The 17,905-nt window shown below is 38.4% G+C and overlaps 1 protein-coding gene and 1 long non-coding RNA gene across 6 annotated transcripts in view; one reads left to right on the top strand and one right to left on the bottom strand.

Moving 5' to 3' along the window:
• FTO (FTO alpha-ketoglutarate dependent dioxygenase) overlaps positions 1-17,905 on the top strand; it is a 332,351-nt gene that overhangs the window by 73,803 nt on the left and 240,643 nt on the right. For all 4 annotated transcript variants that reach the window (XM_075118354.1, XM_048817020.2, XM_048817012.2 and 1 more), the window contains 2 exons: positions 3,605-4,259; positions 15,436-15,579. In XM_075118354.1, the coding sequence (XP_074974455.1) occupies positions 3,605-4,259; positions 15,436-15,579 (799 nt within the window). The remainder of the gene's footprint in view (positions 1-3,604; positions 4,260-15,435; positions 15,580-17,905) is intronic.
• Positions 1-17,905, bottom strand: part of LOC125620832 (uncharacterized) — a 47,396-nt gene that overhangs the window by 9,940 nt on the left and 19,551 nt on the right. The gene's annotated exons all lie outside the window — the stretch shown is intronic.

Here is a 17,905-nt window from a genome sequence, read left to right as displayed (position 1 = left end):
AAGGGGAAAGGAAAAAAACCAAGACGGAGGTACAGCCCTATTCTACAAATGGTCAGCCCAATTATTCGTGTATTGGATTGATAACCTTAAAGATTTAATTTAACTGCACTGTGTTCCTTTCTTGTGGTGAAAATTGAAATTAATTGGCAGAGTCCCCCTCTCCCAGGATAGAATCCACCATATGGCCTGCATTCTTTGTTCCTAGATATGGCTTTACCTTTGGCAGTATTGAAATGCATATTGTCAGCCTGTGCTCAGTTTACCAGGCGCTCCAGATCACTCAATATCAATGACCTGTCCCCTTTATTTACCATTCCCCCAATTTTTGTGTCCTCTGCAAACTTTATCAGAAATAATTTTGTTTTTCATGTCATTGATAAAAATGTTAGATTGGTTCTTGGCCTACACTATCTTTGTAAAATCCCACTAAAAACACAGCTGCTTGATAATGATTCCACTTTTAAAATTACAAGTTAAAATTAAAAGTTAGCCAATTGTTAATCCGTTTAATGTGTGCCATGTCAAAGTTGTATTGTTCTAATTTGTTAATATGTCATGTGGTACCAAGTCAGATGCCTTTCAGAAGTCTAAATATATTACATCAACATTATTACTTCCATCATCCAAATGTGTAATGTCAACAAAAATATGTATTACATTAGTTTTGCAAGATCTATTTTCCATAAACCCATGTTGATTGGCATTAATTACATACCCTCCTTTAATTGTTTCTTAATTGAGTCCTGTATCAGCTATTCCATTATAATGCCCTGAAATGACGTCAGGCTGGCAAGCCTATAATTTCTCGGGTCATCCCATTTACACTTTAAATATTGGCACAACATTAGTTTTCTTCCAGTTCTCTGGAGCTTCCCCAGTATTCCAAGATTTATAGAATGTCAATATTACTGGTTCAGTTGCTCCTAAGCCAACTCCTTTAAAACTCTTGGAGGAAAGTAAACTAGACTTGATGATTTTAAAAAGTCTGTCTTTAGTGGCTGCTGTTTTAACATCTTTCTGAGATACTAGTGGAATATAAGGTATTTCATCATCAAGATATAAATGTATCAGATGGCTTTTTACCAAATACAGAACAAAAATATTTTTTAGATACTTCTGCTTTTTTTGCATTGACAATTCTACCATTTCTGTCTAGCAGTGGATCAGTATCATGGTTAGGATTTCTTTTGTTCCTCATATATTTAAAAAAAAAAACTCCTTATTGACCTTAATTCTGGTGGCCCTTGATTTGTCCTTGTGCCTTTTTTGCTTCTTGAATCAATTTTCTACCATTTCAAGCGTCTGATTTATGTTCATTGCTATCAGCTTCCCCTTTTTTTCATTTGTTCGTGATGAAAAATACACTTTATTTTTTTTTGTATAGTTGTGTTCACCTCTCCCCTAAGCCTGGTTGTTTTTTTAACCAGTGTAGCTCTCCGTTGTGCATTTTTAGGTATCAAATAAAATTATCATGGAGAAGCAGTGTCGCCTAGTGGATAGCTCATTAGCCTGGGATTCAGGAGACCTGTGTTCTATTCCCAGCTCGGCCACTGGCCTGCTGGGTAACTTTGGGCAAGACGCTTCACCTCTGTGCCTCAGTTTCCCTCTCTGTACTATGGGGTAATGATACTGAATTCCTTTGTAAAGTGAGTTGAGATCTACTGATAAAAAGCAAAGGATTATTACTACTCAATTTTTTCTAATCAAATTCTTTCTTCCAGCTAATTTGGCTCAATTGTTTTCAGCTTTCTGAAATTGGCCCTTTTTAAAGCATCAGTTATACATATGTGTATATTTCTGGTTTGGACTTTATTCTGTGTGGGTTGGTGTCCAAGTAATGTACTCCAAACAGTTGGCTGTTGCCAATGTATATCTAATACATTCTATCTATCCATTCAACCTAGGCATTTATATATGTTCACCACAGTGGTATCTAAGTACTAGTTTACATGTTAAGAGATTTTGGACTAATACAGTTAGAAAATGCCAAAACTGAAAAAGAACTAAAAACGCATTGAAAATGTACATAGTACAGATTACAGTACATGTTGTGCTACACACCCTCCAACTGCACTAAATTGGTTTATGACCAATCCAAATCTATTGGCAGTGCTGTTAGATAATGGTAGACTGTGCACCTATGTGTTGGGAGGAATGCAATTCAAATGATCCATCTGATGCCATATGTAACACCAGCTGCCCTAGCTGTTTCACTACTGCAGGAGTGGCCAGCCTGAGAAGGAGCCAGAATTTACCAATGATCATTGCCAAAGAGCCACAATAATATGTCAGCAGCCCCCCATCTGCTAACCCCCTCCATCTCCCAGCGCCTCCCGCCCACCAGCAGCCTCGCCAAGCAGCACCTTCCCTTCCCTTCTCACGCCTCCCACCCGCCGCAGTCAGCTGTTTTGTGGTGCGCAGGAGGCTCTGGTGGGGAGAAGCGAGGGCATGGCAGGCTCGGGGGAAGGAGTGGAGTGGTGGCAGGACCTGGGGCAGAGCGGGGGGTTGAGCGAGTACACCACAGCACATTGGAAAGTTGACGCCTGTAACTCCAGCCTCAGAGTCAGCACCCACACAGGGAGCCACATATTAACCTCTGAAGAGCCGCATACGACTCCGGAGCCACAGGTTGGCCACTACTGCATGATGAGCAGATCTTAACCACAGAGCCTGACACACAAAAATGTGGTGGGGAGGGGAAAACCTCTGCATTTGTGCTTATTAACCTCCCTAAAACAAACAATGGTGGTCAAAATAATAAATGGCACAAACGTGCACTAACTGAACAGGAAAATGGGGCCAAATTGACTCCTTTCACAAGCTCCTATCACCGTAATAAAAATTTTGCAAGAATTATACAGGAGAGTAATGCTACAAAGCTTTGCCCACATCACCATTAAGGAATTGCACAACACAGCTGTAGTCACCCTTTTTCCTCCCTGCCCCTGTCTTTCCAGAGTTGGTTTCTTCTTCCTACTAAGCTGGAGTGTAAGAGTCCTGAGGTCAATATTGGAACTGATCCAATTTGCCAGTGTTCTATCTACAATGTGGCTTCCTTACCAAATGTAGCAAGTAGTCATAACTAAAGGAGATGGCTCGTGAGCCCAAGCCTTGAGTTTGGAATACCTAGAGCCATAGCTTTAAATCTTAGCAGGGTCAGCTCAGTGCCCTCATACTTCTGAGGTAGATTAATGGGTTCAGTGCAGTGTTTTGTGTGTATATGGTGTGCTGGGTGCAGGGGGGTAGTGGTGGATTTTGGATGAAATCTTTAGAACTGAAGACTGCTCTGTGGCCCTTTACTTAAAATGAGGGTTTTGACCTTGTGGTCTTTGTCCAAATTTTTCCCTCCCTCTACTGATGTGCTTGTGCAGCATCCCACTTGACTGCTGTATTTCAGAGATGCTGTATGTATATGTTTTGTAAGGTACCTTGTAATGTTAAAGTACTAAACAAATATAAAGTATTGTGTCTTTCTTACTGCATCACATTCTAGATTTACTTTTTAGAGAATATGAGCATAGCCTTAAAAATACATACCTGGATATTTAAAATATGTTCTGGTTCTTACAAAAATAACAGATTGGTTATTTGTTTTGTTTTTTAGTGGAAGACCAGATATTCCAAACTCTTCCTCAGGAAAGCTTATAAGATACCCCAAGAACTTCATCACATAGTGCAAGAAGCCTTTTTGACCTTGCAAAAACATGATTGTTTCTTCCAAGATCTTGTAAGGATCAAAGGAAAAGATTTTCTTACACCAGTATCTCGTATATTAATTGGAAACCCAGGATGCACTTACAAATACTTGAACACAAGACTGTTTACTGTTCCATGGCCTATGGAGGATTATGAAATAAAATATTGTCATCCTGAATTATTTGCAGCTTGTAAAGCATTAATCAAACTTAATGACTACTTGAATGTAGAAGCCGTCCAGGCTTTGCAAGAACAAAATTTATCTGAGACCAGAGAAACTGAAAATACTGCTGTCACAGATAGAGAACAGGATTTTTCTACTTTTATTAAGGGGTCCCTCTTAGAAGTTCAAAGCAGTCTTTATACACCAAGGAATGACTGCACCAGTCTTAAGTACAGAACATCTTATAACTTGACTTTATTGAATTATATGGATCCTCTACAAATGCCATACTTGAAACAAGAGCCTTATTTTGGAATGGGGAATATGGCAGTGAGCTGGCACCACGATGAAAATCTCATTGAAAGGTCAACAGTAGCTGTGTACAATTACAGCTGTGAAGGTGAGTAGTGGGGAGGTAGCACAATATGATTTGGCAATTGGTCTAAATGCTTTAATGCCTGAAGCTTTTTTATGTTTTACTGTGTGAGCATACGTACATACTGTGACAAAGCTCTGTCCTTGCCTCCGTGGGTCCCGCGTTTCCTGGCGGATTTCGCTAGCTTCAGAGGCTCACTGTGACCCTCCACGTAACCCTTCTCTCTCTAGGGACAAGGGTCACAGTCTACTGAGCCATTTTCATCATAAGCCAGCAAGGGAGGTGAGGAGAAGTTATCCTTCCTTGCACAGTCTCTGTTGCTTCCCAGTCTCAGTGATTAATCAGAGGGCAAAGGTGTGTGTGTGTGTGGGGGGGGGGGGGGGGGGAAGAGCCCAGGCCCACCCTCTACTCCGGGCTCCAGCCCACGGACCCTAATAGTATCAGCTATGGTAGCTGACCTTTTAGAAACATGACATGTACAATTCCCTGGGCTACTTCCCCCACAGCAGCCCTCACTTCCTCAAGCTCCACTTCACCCTTACCTGAGGGCCTCCTTCCTTGTGCCTGATATGGTGTGTACTGCTCAGTCTCTCCAACAGCACAACTTCCTCACACAGCTCCTGACATGCTCCCCCATCTGCCTAACTGGGAGGCTTTTAACTAGTTTCATCCAACCCCTGATTGGCTTCAGGTGTCCCAATCAACCTAGCCTTCTCCCTGCCTTCTGGAAAGTTCTTAATTGGCCCCAGGTGTCTTAATTGACCTGGAGCAGCTTCCATTTCACTTAACCTGGTACCAGGGATTTGTTTAGCCTGGAGCTAATATATCTATCTCCTACTACTTTTCTATAGCCATCTGGCCTTGCCCCGTCACAATACATACCTGCAAACCTGCCTGCTTGTCCAGATTTGCCTCTTGTTTCTGAATATATGATAGTAAATAACATTATCTTTTCATGTGTAAGCACTACTGTTACTTCTACCTTTCTTTACCGAAGCAAAATACACCTATGTTTACTGCAGCTGGCCCTATGCACAGTATTAGTAAGTGGATTGAAAAGTTGCTATAATTAACTTGCTGATAAAGAGCCAAGAAAACAAAATCTGTCAAATCTCTATCCCAGGTTCCCACAGGTGCATATTTCTAGTCTGTAAAATGTTTTATTATAGTTGACACCACTGTCTTTAGTGGAGTGATTTGTCAAATATGGACTTGTTCTGCTTCATGCTGATTTTACTACTGTCCTTTCTTTGCAAAGAACATGCTGGCTTGGCTTTATATAAAGGTATTCTTATGTTTACAGAGAACTATATAAATTCTTGCCCAGGCCTGCTGTCGTGTTACATTGTCTTGGAACTCAACAGCCCTGTTGTAGTTAAGAGGAGGGGTTTCTGATAGGATTTCCTTTGTAAATACTTGTTTTATGTCACTTCATACAGGCTCTTCTATTAAAAATCTATTCAAACATAATATGAATTATGTGAAATGTATAGTTCTAGAGCAATGAAAATAAAATTATCAGTTTTTCATGGTTTAAAATACCTTTTGCCTCTTTGTCCTCTGTTGAAAACTCTGTGTATGTGTGTATTTAAAGTACATAATTCTGTCTAAGGCTGAGTAACTTTCAGCATCTAATCTGAGGGCTACTTTTTTCAAAAATGGCTTCCAGTCTGCAGGCACAAATGATAGAATACATCTAAACGACATGATTTGTAGATGCTGATGATCCACTACAAGTTCATAATTAGAAACTGAAACTATGGGCTTTGCTGTACCCTTTGAAATGTAAGAAGACTCACATTGACTTAGTGGTCTTTGGATCAGGACCATAGTGCATAGGCAGCTGCTGGTATTTTTACGTGTATTTTCTCACTTCATATTAAATCCTAAACTATAGCTCATCTTATTATATAACATTTACATTGTAATGGGGTTGTTTTTCCCCCTCACACTGTACACCCTGTAATGAAAATACCTCATTTGCCCAAGTTTATAAGGAACTTTTTTCTGGATTACCTAACAAAGCTGATTTATTTATGAAAGTGTGTTTCTAAATGTCACCCCAGTTGTATATATGATATGGATGGTATACATATACCAAATAGCAGGTGGCCAAACTGCAGCTCACGAGCCACATACAGCTCTTTTACAGTTTGTGTGGCTCGTGGAGCCCCCCATAATTTCCCCCATTCTTCACCTATCAGATTGGGGAAGGGGGGAGATCAGGGCTTCTGCCCTGTGGCGGGGTGTGGGCTAGGGGCTTCTGTCTAGTGCGGTAGAGAGGGGCTCGCAGCTTCAGGCTGGCGGGGCATGCCTGCTGGGGCTCAAGGCTTCAGCTGAAGCCCCGAGCCCCAGCAGATGTGCCCTGGCTCTCGAACTTCTGAAGATTAGCATATGCGGCTCAGAGGGTCAGTAAGTTTGGCCACCCCTGCCATATACTTATATGTCCAGTAAGTTAACACTACCTATTGAGATGATAGTGGGTTGTTAAAAACACGCCCATTTAAATAAGAGAACCATAAGCATGAGGCAAAGCGGAAGTGTTCATGCACTCTCATAACACATGAAACACTCTCTACATTAATGTAAGCCTACTTGTGGAAGTGGATGAGAAAACTGGGCCCTTTACATTCAGCCATATTTGAGTTAACCATAGAGAAAAGGGTCTTGCATTTCTTCGTAATTAAAAGCTGCCTCTGGATTGTTATTTTACCCAATGGTGCCTACACAGAGTGCAGCACATAGGATAAGTAAGATCATCCCATGTTTTAAAACCACCATAAAGGCCAAACCAAGGTATGGGTTAGAATATGAAAGAGTTCTTTGGTTGAAAACAGACCCTTTATTTTTTTTATCTGTTTTTTAGTGTAATATAGAATGTTAGCACACATTAACCAACCATTGTATGAGACTATTATTACTTTTTTAAAAAATGTGAGCTACATAAAAGAAAGGTTCTGCTTAGAATTAAAAATCATTAAAGAATTTAAAAGTAGAGGCAAAAACTTCCAAATATGAGCCATTTTCACAACCATAACAACCATTTTATCATTTTATTTTTTTAAAAATGGGAAGATTACTTCAGATTTGAAGTTTGTTCATTTTCTTCTCCAGTGCATCTCAAAGCCTGACTTTGACACATGTGTTAATAATGGTCTCTTGGCAGGACCTGGAAATCTAAGGAGTATCACTTAACTGGAGACAGTATGCAGAAGGACAAGAAAAGATTTATTTATTTATTTATTTATTTATTATATAGAAGTAAATGTTACTAAACTGGGACCTGATTCTGCAAGGTGCTGAGCACCTCCTGATAGGTGCCAAACACCACTATCTTCCAGTGACTTCAGTGGGAGTTGAGGACACCTAGCAGCTGCCAGGAGGCACTTAATACCTTGCAGAAAATGACCTTTAGTGCACTGGTATGTGATAGCATTACACTGTTACAAAAGTTTCTCCCTGTCCAGATTTACTAAGTACGGTTTGTCAGTAGTCTTATTGTATTTCCCTGCAGTAAAGCTACATAGTATGCAGGAATAGCCCAAGCATTTAATTTCACAAATCCAAGGAAATGGGTAAACTTTTAAAAACAGTTACTACTCCTTAAAAGGTTAATTAAGCAGCAAATAACGTTGTCAATTAATGTTGAATATATACACTTTTTTCTCCTCCTTCATCCAAGAAGCTCTCATTGTCTGAAAAATATCAGACAACTTAAAAGAACTGTTTCTGTAATTTTCCTAGTTATAGTTTTTAACTGCTGGCAGTTCTGAGCCGTGAAAATTTTTGATAAGTCTATCAATATTAATAAGACAATACTTTGCAATTCTATAGCACTTTCAGTTTGTAGATTTCAGCAATTTGCTGTAGTTGGCAAGTATTACCATCTCTATCGTACAGATGAAGTAACTGAAGTACTGAGAGGTGATGAGGGTCACACAGTAAGTCAGTGGAAGGTTCTTGAATAGACCACATTCTTGAATAGACCACATACTCCTGACTGGTTTCAGAGGAACAGCCGTGTTAGTCTGTATTCGCAAAAAGAAAAGGAGTACTTGTGGCACCTTAGAGACTAACCAATTTATTTGAGCATGAGCTTTCGTGAGCTACAGCTCACTTCATCAGATGTATACCGTGGAAACTGCAGCAGACTTTATATACACACAGAGAATATGAAACAATACCTCCTCCCACCCCACTGTCCTGCTGGTAATAGCTTATCTAAAGTGATCAACAGGTGGGCCATTTCCAGCACTGGAAATGGAAATGGCCCACCTGTTGATCACTTTAGATAAGCTATTACCAGCAGGACAGTGGGGTGGGAGGAGGTATTGTTTCATATTCTCTGTGTGTATATAAAGTCTGCTGCAGTTTCCACGGTATACATCTGATGAAGTGAGCTGTAGCTCACGAAAGCTCATGCTCAAATAAATTGGTTAGTCTCTAAGGTGCCACAAGTACTCCTTTTCTTTTTGCGTATACTCCTGACTGTATTCCCATTCTCAATCTCCTAAACAGAAGCTGCCCCGTTATATGTCAGTATTCCTTATTGGTATTTAAAACCGATCCCCATTTTACTAATTACAAGCCTGATTGTCCCTGCTAGTGTTTGGTGTGTTTTTACTAAACGAGTGAAAGCTACATCTAACTGAGTAGAGCTGTTTGGAAATTTTCTGATGGAACAGTTTTCCACCAGAAAATGCTGATTCAACAGAATTGAAACATTCCACAGGAATTTACTGAATTTGTTGACATTCTAACTGAAACTAGGCAGGTTTCTGTTGCTACCCCATGATCTCAGCTCCTGAGCAGCCTATTTGGCAGGCTGCTGCCAAGCCAGGGCTCCCAGGCTCCTGGCTGCTCGTCGGGGGCTGCCCTGAGAGGCGGGGAGTCAGCTGCCCAGCTCCCTGGGCTGCCTGACTCACCTGACTTTTTATTTTAAATGAAATTTAAATTTGTGTGTAATGCTTTAAAGGTATATAATACAATTGTATTTATTTTATTTTATATTTTAATATATTAAATTTAATTTTTAAATTTCATTTTTAAAATTATTAAAACATAAAATAAAATAAATACATCTGCTACTCTAATTAAAATGTTCCACTGTACTATCTTATTTTCTTGTTCAAAGTTTCTCTTGTTTGATGTTATAATGAAATAGTTTGATGCTTTGATCGGTATTAATGAGAGTAGCAGCTGCTTTTAATATCCTAGAAAAATGATTCCAGGCTAACACAACGGTATTAAAAATAGCTGCTACTCCAATTATTTTATTTTCTTGTTCAACAGTTTCATAGCAACAACAAAATGTTTTACTCTGTTAATTGGAGTAGCAATTGTTAACAAATTGAAGAATAAAATAATTTAATATAAAACTAAATTTACATTAAAATATAAATTACATTAAAATAATATAAAAATAAAAAACTGCCAAAATCAAAACACAATTTTCAATTTTTCACAATATTCTTTTCTGGAATTCCTATTCAGCAGGAAATTTATAAATTGGAATGGATTATTTTAGAATTTTCAGCATTTCCCGTGAAAAGGAATTCTGAGTTTCAACCAACTCTATACTAGGAGTATAGAGTTTAGTCTACGAAAGAGATGCTATTCTGAGCTCCCATCACACAGGAGCATTAATATAATGAACAAGACTTACTCAATTTCCTTTGGCTCTGTAGAAGAAGTTGGTGTGGCTATCCAAAATAGAGGCACAATAAGGGCCATATATCCGTAATTTATTATGGACCTGCCTGAAATAATTGTAGTTAAATGAACAACCCAAGAAAAGAGTATGCTTTGCAAGGAGGTTTTTCCTTTTGGCGCACATTGGTCCTCTAGGCCAAGGAGTCTAACCCTTTTCTCATGGAAAATCATGCAGTGACCCTGATTCACTGTCTTTCACTTACGTGGGATTTTCAGAACCTGGTTTAGAGGTTGAAGAAACAGTTTTCCTCTGTATACTTTACTGTATTTTGTTTGGCTTGTTGCCCTATAAGCGCTGCTTGCTGTGTAAATCTCTTAGAGTAATAAAAAGGCTGGATCTGTTAGCTGACAGGTTAATGTTTAACAGTTTAACAAAACCAATGATTAACTGCAGTAAAGACTAATTTTGAAGGAACCATTATTTTTTACTTTCATAAAGTACAATTTGTTTTTTTCATGTTTTTAAAAGCAACATCCCTTTGCTAAATTTAATAGCTGCCCCATCATTTCTACAATAGCGGGGAAAGAAACTGAGATACGACATTGATCATTTCCTCAGTGGTTAATAATAATAATTAATAATTAACAATTGGAATGATCCTAAAGATTTATAATTGACATATAATCTCCTCTATTTGCTATTTAATGGACACAAGTCACTCAATAATTTATTTGTATAACATTAAAAGCAATCTTCAATGGTTTCTAACATGAGTAATATGTTCTAGATACTGATTGTGGAAGAAATGCTATATGTAAAAATATTTCCTCACTGCCTGGCACTGAATATGTAGCCAAAATGCTCATTTCTGTATGTGAATTGTATAATTACGCAATAATTGCTAGAAGTTGGTCATTACTCGTAGATGTTAACCACCTAGAGGTAATTTTCTGACGTAGGTTTAGGGCAATTGTTGAGTACTTTTCAACAAGTTAATCACTGTCCATAACAATGATATACTTGTGAAAATTTAAGTTAATAGCAGCTCTTCATAATGTTAATATTAAATCTTTATTTGAATTAAAGATGTCAGTTTGTTTTTCTCACCACCATCACTGTTTATATCGATAAGATTTCTCTCCTGCATTAATTTAGAGAAGAAAGAATTTCCCCAAATTCTTTTTTTTTTTTTTTGGTAGTGCTTTTGTTCCTGATATGTTCAGACACTAACTGTTGGGAGAAAATTGCAACTTCTGTTTAAGGGACAAATTGATAAGAATGCAGTTTCAGGAAATCCCTTTTTTGTATATATAAATCCCAGTTGGAATTGAAAATTTAAATGACACCCTTGTTAATACCAGTATGTTGTTTTTAGAGAATCATTTTTTTAAAAGATGGTTAGAGCGCCTGTGATGGAAGTCTCAGTCCAAGTTAGATCAGTTGAGCTATAAAGAATCTTGAACTATAAAGAGTTTTTGGCCAGGGTGCATACCACAGAAATATGTGTTCTGTGACTTCCAGATTGGATTACTGTAATATGCTGTATATGAGGCTATCTTTTACCACAACCACTGAAACTTCAGATAGTGAAGAATAAAACTACCCACCTGTTGAATGGTGCTTCTCATTCAGAGTTTTGCATGATTGTTACGGCTTCCAGGTGATTTCTGAGTCCAATTTAAGGTGTGCAATATGGTTTGATTCCTGAGTACCTTAGAGAGGGGGATGGCTGCTGGTGGGGCATCTTTTTAAAAAAAAAAAAAAAAAAGAGGTCCTCTACTCTGAGTGTCACCATTAGCATTGGTCCTGCAGGGGCTAGATTGGTTGACCTTTAATTCATATTGCAAACCGAATCTTTTCTCCTGGGCTTTTTGTGAGAAAGTGAACTGATTGGGTAATAGTGGGTGACAGTGGAGTCTCAGTTTGGGTGGAACAGGGAGGGATTTTATATTTTGGAAATTGATTCCACTTCGTATGTTTCACAAAACAATATACAAGTGCCCAATATACAAGTGCAGAGCTTAAAAATTGAAATAAATAATTCTCTCAAGCATAATCCTTTGCTCTACCTTGATATGAGAGCTGTTAGTTGGGGTCAACAGCAAAACCAGATATTACAGTTGTTTTTTTTCTGCATAAGCTGGCAGTGATGCTTCTTATTAAGAAATGGGACATGGCATTAGGGTTTGATTTAGGATTAGGTTTGCCATTCCAATTCAAGGTTAAAACGGGGAGCATTTGGGTTTGAAAGTGCTAAAATCTCTCAAACTGTTCTGTTTGGCCCAAAATGACAAAGAAACCTCTGAAAGTCAGCTGCCTTTGCAAGACTTTCTCCATGGTGGGCCAATAACTAAACTAGATCTAGAAAAACAAGCCCTTCATTGTTCTGGGTCCAGATATGACCCAAAATCCTAAGGGCAGTGTGATGTGATGTGTCTGGCCTTCTCTGTCTCCTGCTTGGGGTGTTGCCACCCTGACACACTCCACCTAGAAAAAAGTGTCAGAGGGACTATGAGTTCTGATCTCCAAGCACAGTCTAACATTCAGTCTGTGGTATTGACCGAAGCAATAAGACATGGTCCTCCAGAGTCGAGAAGGGCTGGGAAGGGGCAGTAGCCAATCAGGATCCACCAAGAGAGATAAGAAGGCTTGCCTGCTTCTTCTGTGGAGGAGTGCTGGGTGAAGCTGAACAGGAGCGGAGTTCCCTTGGGTTTAATCCAGAACCCCAGGTCCTGATCAGGGCCTAGCCATCCTCTGTACCTTCACCTGAAGGAATGTGACAAACTGGGTATTTTGTTCTGAGGTTCAAAGATTCAGGTGGCCAATTTTTGAGTCGTACTTTAACTGTTGAAGGACGAGGAAGGAGTTCCTTGCATGAACTGCCTTGCTCTGGGCAAGCTGTGACAGGCAGGTTCAAGATTCTGGGATTCAGAATACCTCTGAAATACCAGACTGGGACATCAAGCCTGGTGTTCTGGCCAAATTTTACTTCAGTTACTATATTCTCTCTATCACAACTTCCTCTTTAATTATGGCCGGGTAGGTACAGTGTGTCCAAACTGTTGTAGGAGTGTTGCTATAAGCTTGTTACATAGTTGCAGCATTTCATTTCGGATGTGAGCAAACTAATACCTGAGGGCCAGATTCTGCAGTCCTTTACTGAGCAGATCAATGGGAGTTTTGCTTTGTTTTTATTAAGTACTGCTAAATTTGGCAATTTCTGTGTAGTTTGTTCCAAGGTAAACAAATCTCTTTAAGGTCTGTTTGTATTAAAGGTGCTATGTATATGCAAGACCCATGTGATTACAATACCTATAGTTTAGTTGTAGAACTTGAAACATCCAAATGTTTTAACTTAAACTGGAACCATAGTTGTCTAAACAAATATATGGCCTCATTGCTGCTTGAGGTGACAATAGGATTTTATTATAACTTCTCCCTACATATAAGTTTTGCCAGCTAACGTAGGGATAGGCCACAAATGATGAGAAGCCTTATTTTAAAATCACTTTGGCACAACTGACAGAAGCAAGTAGCAGCTTGCTTCCATTTGTTTCCAAAATAACATGGTAAGAGTCATAAGTTTCAACTGCTGCAGATAATTATTAGGTGCATTCATTGGGAACATAGGGAAAGAGCGTCTGTGAGCTACATCTGAACTCTGTACTTAAGCAATAAAAATTTTATCAAACTGCAAAAAACTAAGTCATTTTAACGAGCACATTCCAAAGGTGCTGGATTTATGAGGAGACCCCAGGAAACTTTGATTGAAATTGCTGTCTCTGATTGTAGTTCTATATTTTATTGGTGCCATATTGTGAACAGTGCTGCTGCCAAAGTGAATGGGAAAGCAGAATAACAGACAGAGTTAACCCACAAAGGTTACCTCTTTTTATAATATCCATGATGTATTGCATTAAAAATGCCTTGAAAGCCATCCTATTTGCAGTTTTCAGAAAGCATTTTTTCTTAAATTAAGTTACGATTTATCTGAACAGGGCAGAAAATATGAAAGCCCCTGAAAGACTTTAGTATTGATTTTTCTCAGAGTATTTGCTAGCTCTTGTTTTCTCATTTGTGTGCTCCTTGATGGAACAGCCTAGAGCTGTGCACTGATCCTGAGACAAAGCTTTAGCAGGATGAGAAGAACAATAGTGAGGGGCAGTATTGTGGGGCTGATCTTATAATAGGAGTTTTGCCTGAGTAAACAAGGACATCAGGTTTGGGTTCTGGGATATTTACTTTTTTTTCTTCCTGGTTCCAGAATTTAAACAAAATTTAAATCACCTGGAAAATTATTAGAATTTTATTAACTATTATGCCTTCCCCCAACTAAATAAACACTGTAGTAGCCATATGTGATGAATGACTTGAATATTCTGAAGGCATGAGGTCAATGCTACTCTGTAAGTGTGTGCAGAATAATGAAAGTTATAAATCTTTTTTCTAGTATTTATGTTCTAAAAATAATTAAGCTTAAAGTCTACAAAAATTATGACATTAATGTGTATGTGTCGTGGCAGTGAAATAGATCTATTCAACCAATCTGTAATTATTGATTCTTTAAAAATTAGGCAACATACAATTGTTGATTATTACTAGCCATCGATGGTAGTTGAGTACCAGTTGCTCATTAATAGCTGTGTCCTCCCCCTGACAAAATACTCTATTACATCAGCCATTAAACTATTACACCATAGCTTCCACGTACCCTATTATAAATGTAGACTGTATCTTTCACTTAATACTGCATTATACTCAGCCTCTGAAAATAGTTCTAGTTGAGAGATTGAGCTCCAAATATTTTTTCATTGCACTGGATTATTATTTTTCTCCTAGTTTATCACATTCATGTTGTTTAATGATAAAGCAACCACATGAAGATTAGATTGTACAGAATCTTCATTGGCTGTTGCCCTCTCTAACATGTTTGAGTAGCCTAATAAAGGATGGAAGATAGGATTCAAGGATTATCTCTTCAACTCTGCTGATTTTTTGTGTGGCTTTATAGAAGTCACTTGAACTTCACTGAACCTTAGTTTATGCTTTGGTAAAATTAGAACTAATGACATGTAAACAAGTTTAATTGTTTTTAAAGTGCTTTGAAATCCTTGTCTCAAAGTTATCTTAGAATTTGTTTCTTCTTACATATGTGGTATCATCTTTCCAATCTAATATTGGTAAGTATACTACTATAGTTTTAATAATCTGCAATAAAAAACCTCCCAAAACCTCCGATCCAAACATTGCAGAACTGTAGGGAATTTTAGATGTGGTGCCAGACTTTATTGTCCTGATTCTCCATTGTCCTGTGCCTCGTGTATACATTTTGGGTTTGTAGTGTTTTACACGCACTTTATACTCGCGTTCCATTGACATCAGTGACTGCATGAGGTGCAGATCAATGGAGAATTAGGCTCAGTGGCTTATAACCATACCTAACGTATTTGGGTTTGCACTACTAAATTCTTCTTTATATTGTGTGGTTCTAATCCTCCCTCATTTCTTTGCCTTTTTCTTTATGTCTCTCTTCTTTTTCTTGTTTAGGTTCTGCATGTGACAAAGATAATGAACAGTATGTGGAAGGGAGAGACCCAGCTGACTGGCACGTAGGCCTGAAGGTAGCATGGGACATAAAGACACCTGGACTGGCAATACCCCTTCACCCAGGAGACTGCTATTTTATGCTGGGTAATTTTCAAAGGTTTAGGAATGCAAATGTTTCTATTGAAAATATAGGGCAGACCATCAACGGGAGTAAATTATCATAGCTCCATTGATGTCAGTGGATGTGGGTGACTTACAACAGCTGAGGATCTGGCCAGAATGTGTAATTACTTTGTGGCTTTTTTGGTCTTCGGAGACTGTTTTCTTTAATTTTTCTTGTTTCTTTCTTGTTAGTGGTGCAGAGTGAAGTTTACCTGTAAGCCTTTCCCTGACTCATGCTCAGATTGCAATTGAGGTTAGCTTCAGCACAATAGGAAAATTTCTTCAGCTTGTACTTTAAGGATAAACTACTTGTGTGAGAAGTTGAGGTGTTATTTCTTATTTTTAATGGAAGCTTCCTCTTCCTCCTTTCAAGACACAGTTTCCTGGGGAACAATAGCCATCTACTTCATTGTCTTATAACAAAATCTCCCCGAAAGTGCGGTTTTGGGTGAAGATGGACTATACGTGTATGTCATTTGTTTTTAAAATGTCCATATATATAGCTATAAAAACAAGCTGTGTATATTGCTGTTGTCCTTTATATTTCTGACTCCTCGGCTCAGGATGAGATTTTCTTAGTACTTCTTCGCACTGTTTTCTGATGATGTGTTGGTCACCTGCTTTAAGTATGAGCCTTTCTCTCATTCTGTTACATTTTTGACCAGTGTGTATTCAAGAATACCCTCCTCCAATGTTGGAATTATGCTGTAGAATTGAGTTGTTCTATTCCAAAAAGGAGCCTGGATGCATCACTTGTTTGAGGGACAAAGAGAATTAAATCGGGCCCACTGGTTCTGGCAGCTGAAGTCCAACATTGCTGTTAATAGTACAAGGCAGCAAGTCAGGGAACATAAGTAGGTTCATTCTGGATTAGCATTTCCTACTAATTAAATCACCTTGTGAATAAACCGCAGCTACATCACACCATGAGCCATGTGACCTAAAACTCAGACAATCATTGTGAGACTGCAGTGATTGCCTGTATTGGCTGTTCAGAGATTGGTGAAACCAACACCCTTGTTGACACGCCCAGTTCATGCACTTCTGATATGTTGAGGCCCAAGGTACTTCCACAAAGCAGCTCTTCCTACCTGCTTACTTATTGGGGTAGTTTTCCTTTTTGCTTTTCCGCATTGTCTATCAGGTGAAACTGAACAACTTAGTTACCACAAGTGAATTTTTTTCAGAGTGCCTGCTAATATCTTGTACCTCGTTCTGCTCTTAGCTACACCTCTACAACCCTACTGAGGTCAACAGTGTGGCATATGTGTAACTAAAAGTAGAGTGTGGCCATATCAGACTTGAGCATCTCACAGAATAAGATACGGAGTTGTTTGAAATCCTTGAATACTGTGATAAAGAAGATGTGTCTAACTTTTCTTCTTCCATTAGGATGTGGGCTAGCAGTCTTGAGAGAGAGAGATTTTTTTTTTAAAATCAAAGTGAAGGTTATGTGACAGTTAATAATTCCCTTTGTAAGAGTTTGTAATCCATCTTTGTGCAATAGCTATTCTAACATCAGATGGGGAGATTCATCTAATTCTTATTGACTGTAAAGTTTATGCCTAATCAGCCTTGTTGTCCAGCTGATTCAGAAGACAAATTGTGGAATGGATGTTCATCATCAGTGATTTTAGTACTGTTTATTTTAGTACTGTAAATCATGCTGGCTGAACTTTCAAATGGTAAGGACATTCCTTATTCCCCTGATAGGAGTTAACTTTATATACTGTGGCTCAGGCACTGCTGGAAATGCTATATAAAGGACGGGTCAAAAATGTATTTTATTTAACACCTAACAACATCCTGATCATGTTTAGGTGGAAACAGAGGACATATTAAACATTTTTCCAGTTATGGTGTATAAATCACTCTTTCGTATTAATACTTCATAGAAAACTACTGTTTGGGACTCTGTAGAGCAGGTGTTAGATATTCTCTTCTCGGTTTCTAAATCATTTACAATTACCTTTTAGCAGGATTAACAAAAACATCTATTTGAATTTAACAGCAGTAATAATATAGAAGGGTCCATCCTAGAAATGAAACTTTCTGACTAAATCATATCTATTTTATTAGTTGAAGTGAGTGACTTAATATAGCTGGTAATAACCTGTAATTAAGGGACCTATATTAGCATTGGGTTGTTCTGTATCTTCTTCATGTTGTTGGTTTGCAAGCACACTATTTTAAGAGTAGATACAAATGTGGGATGACACAAGGTGTGATTCAATATATTGGGAGATTTAAAATATGGGAACATTATATAAGAGGTAGCACGATCGCAAATGACCAAATACTAGTTAAT

The sequence above is a fragment of the Caretta caretta genome, chromosome 12, assembly GCF_965140235.1.
Source record: "Caretta caretta isolate rCarCar2 chromosome 12, rCarCar1.hap1, whole genome shotgun sequence".
Taxonomy (NCBI): domain Eukaryota; kingdom Metazoa; phylum Chordata; order Testudines; family Cheloniidae; genus Caretta; species Caretta caretta.
Note: the sequence above shows the minus strand (reverse complement) of the source record. Positions and strands in the feature narration are given on the sequence as shown.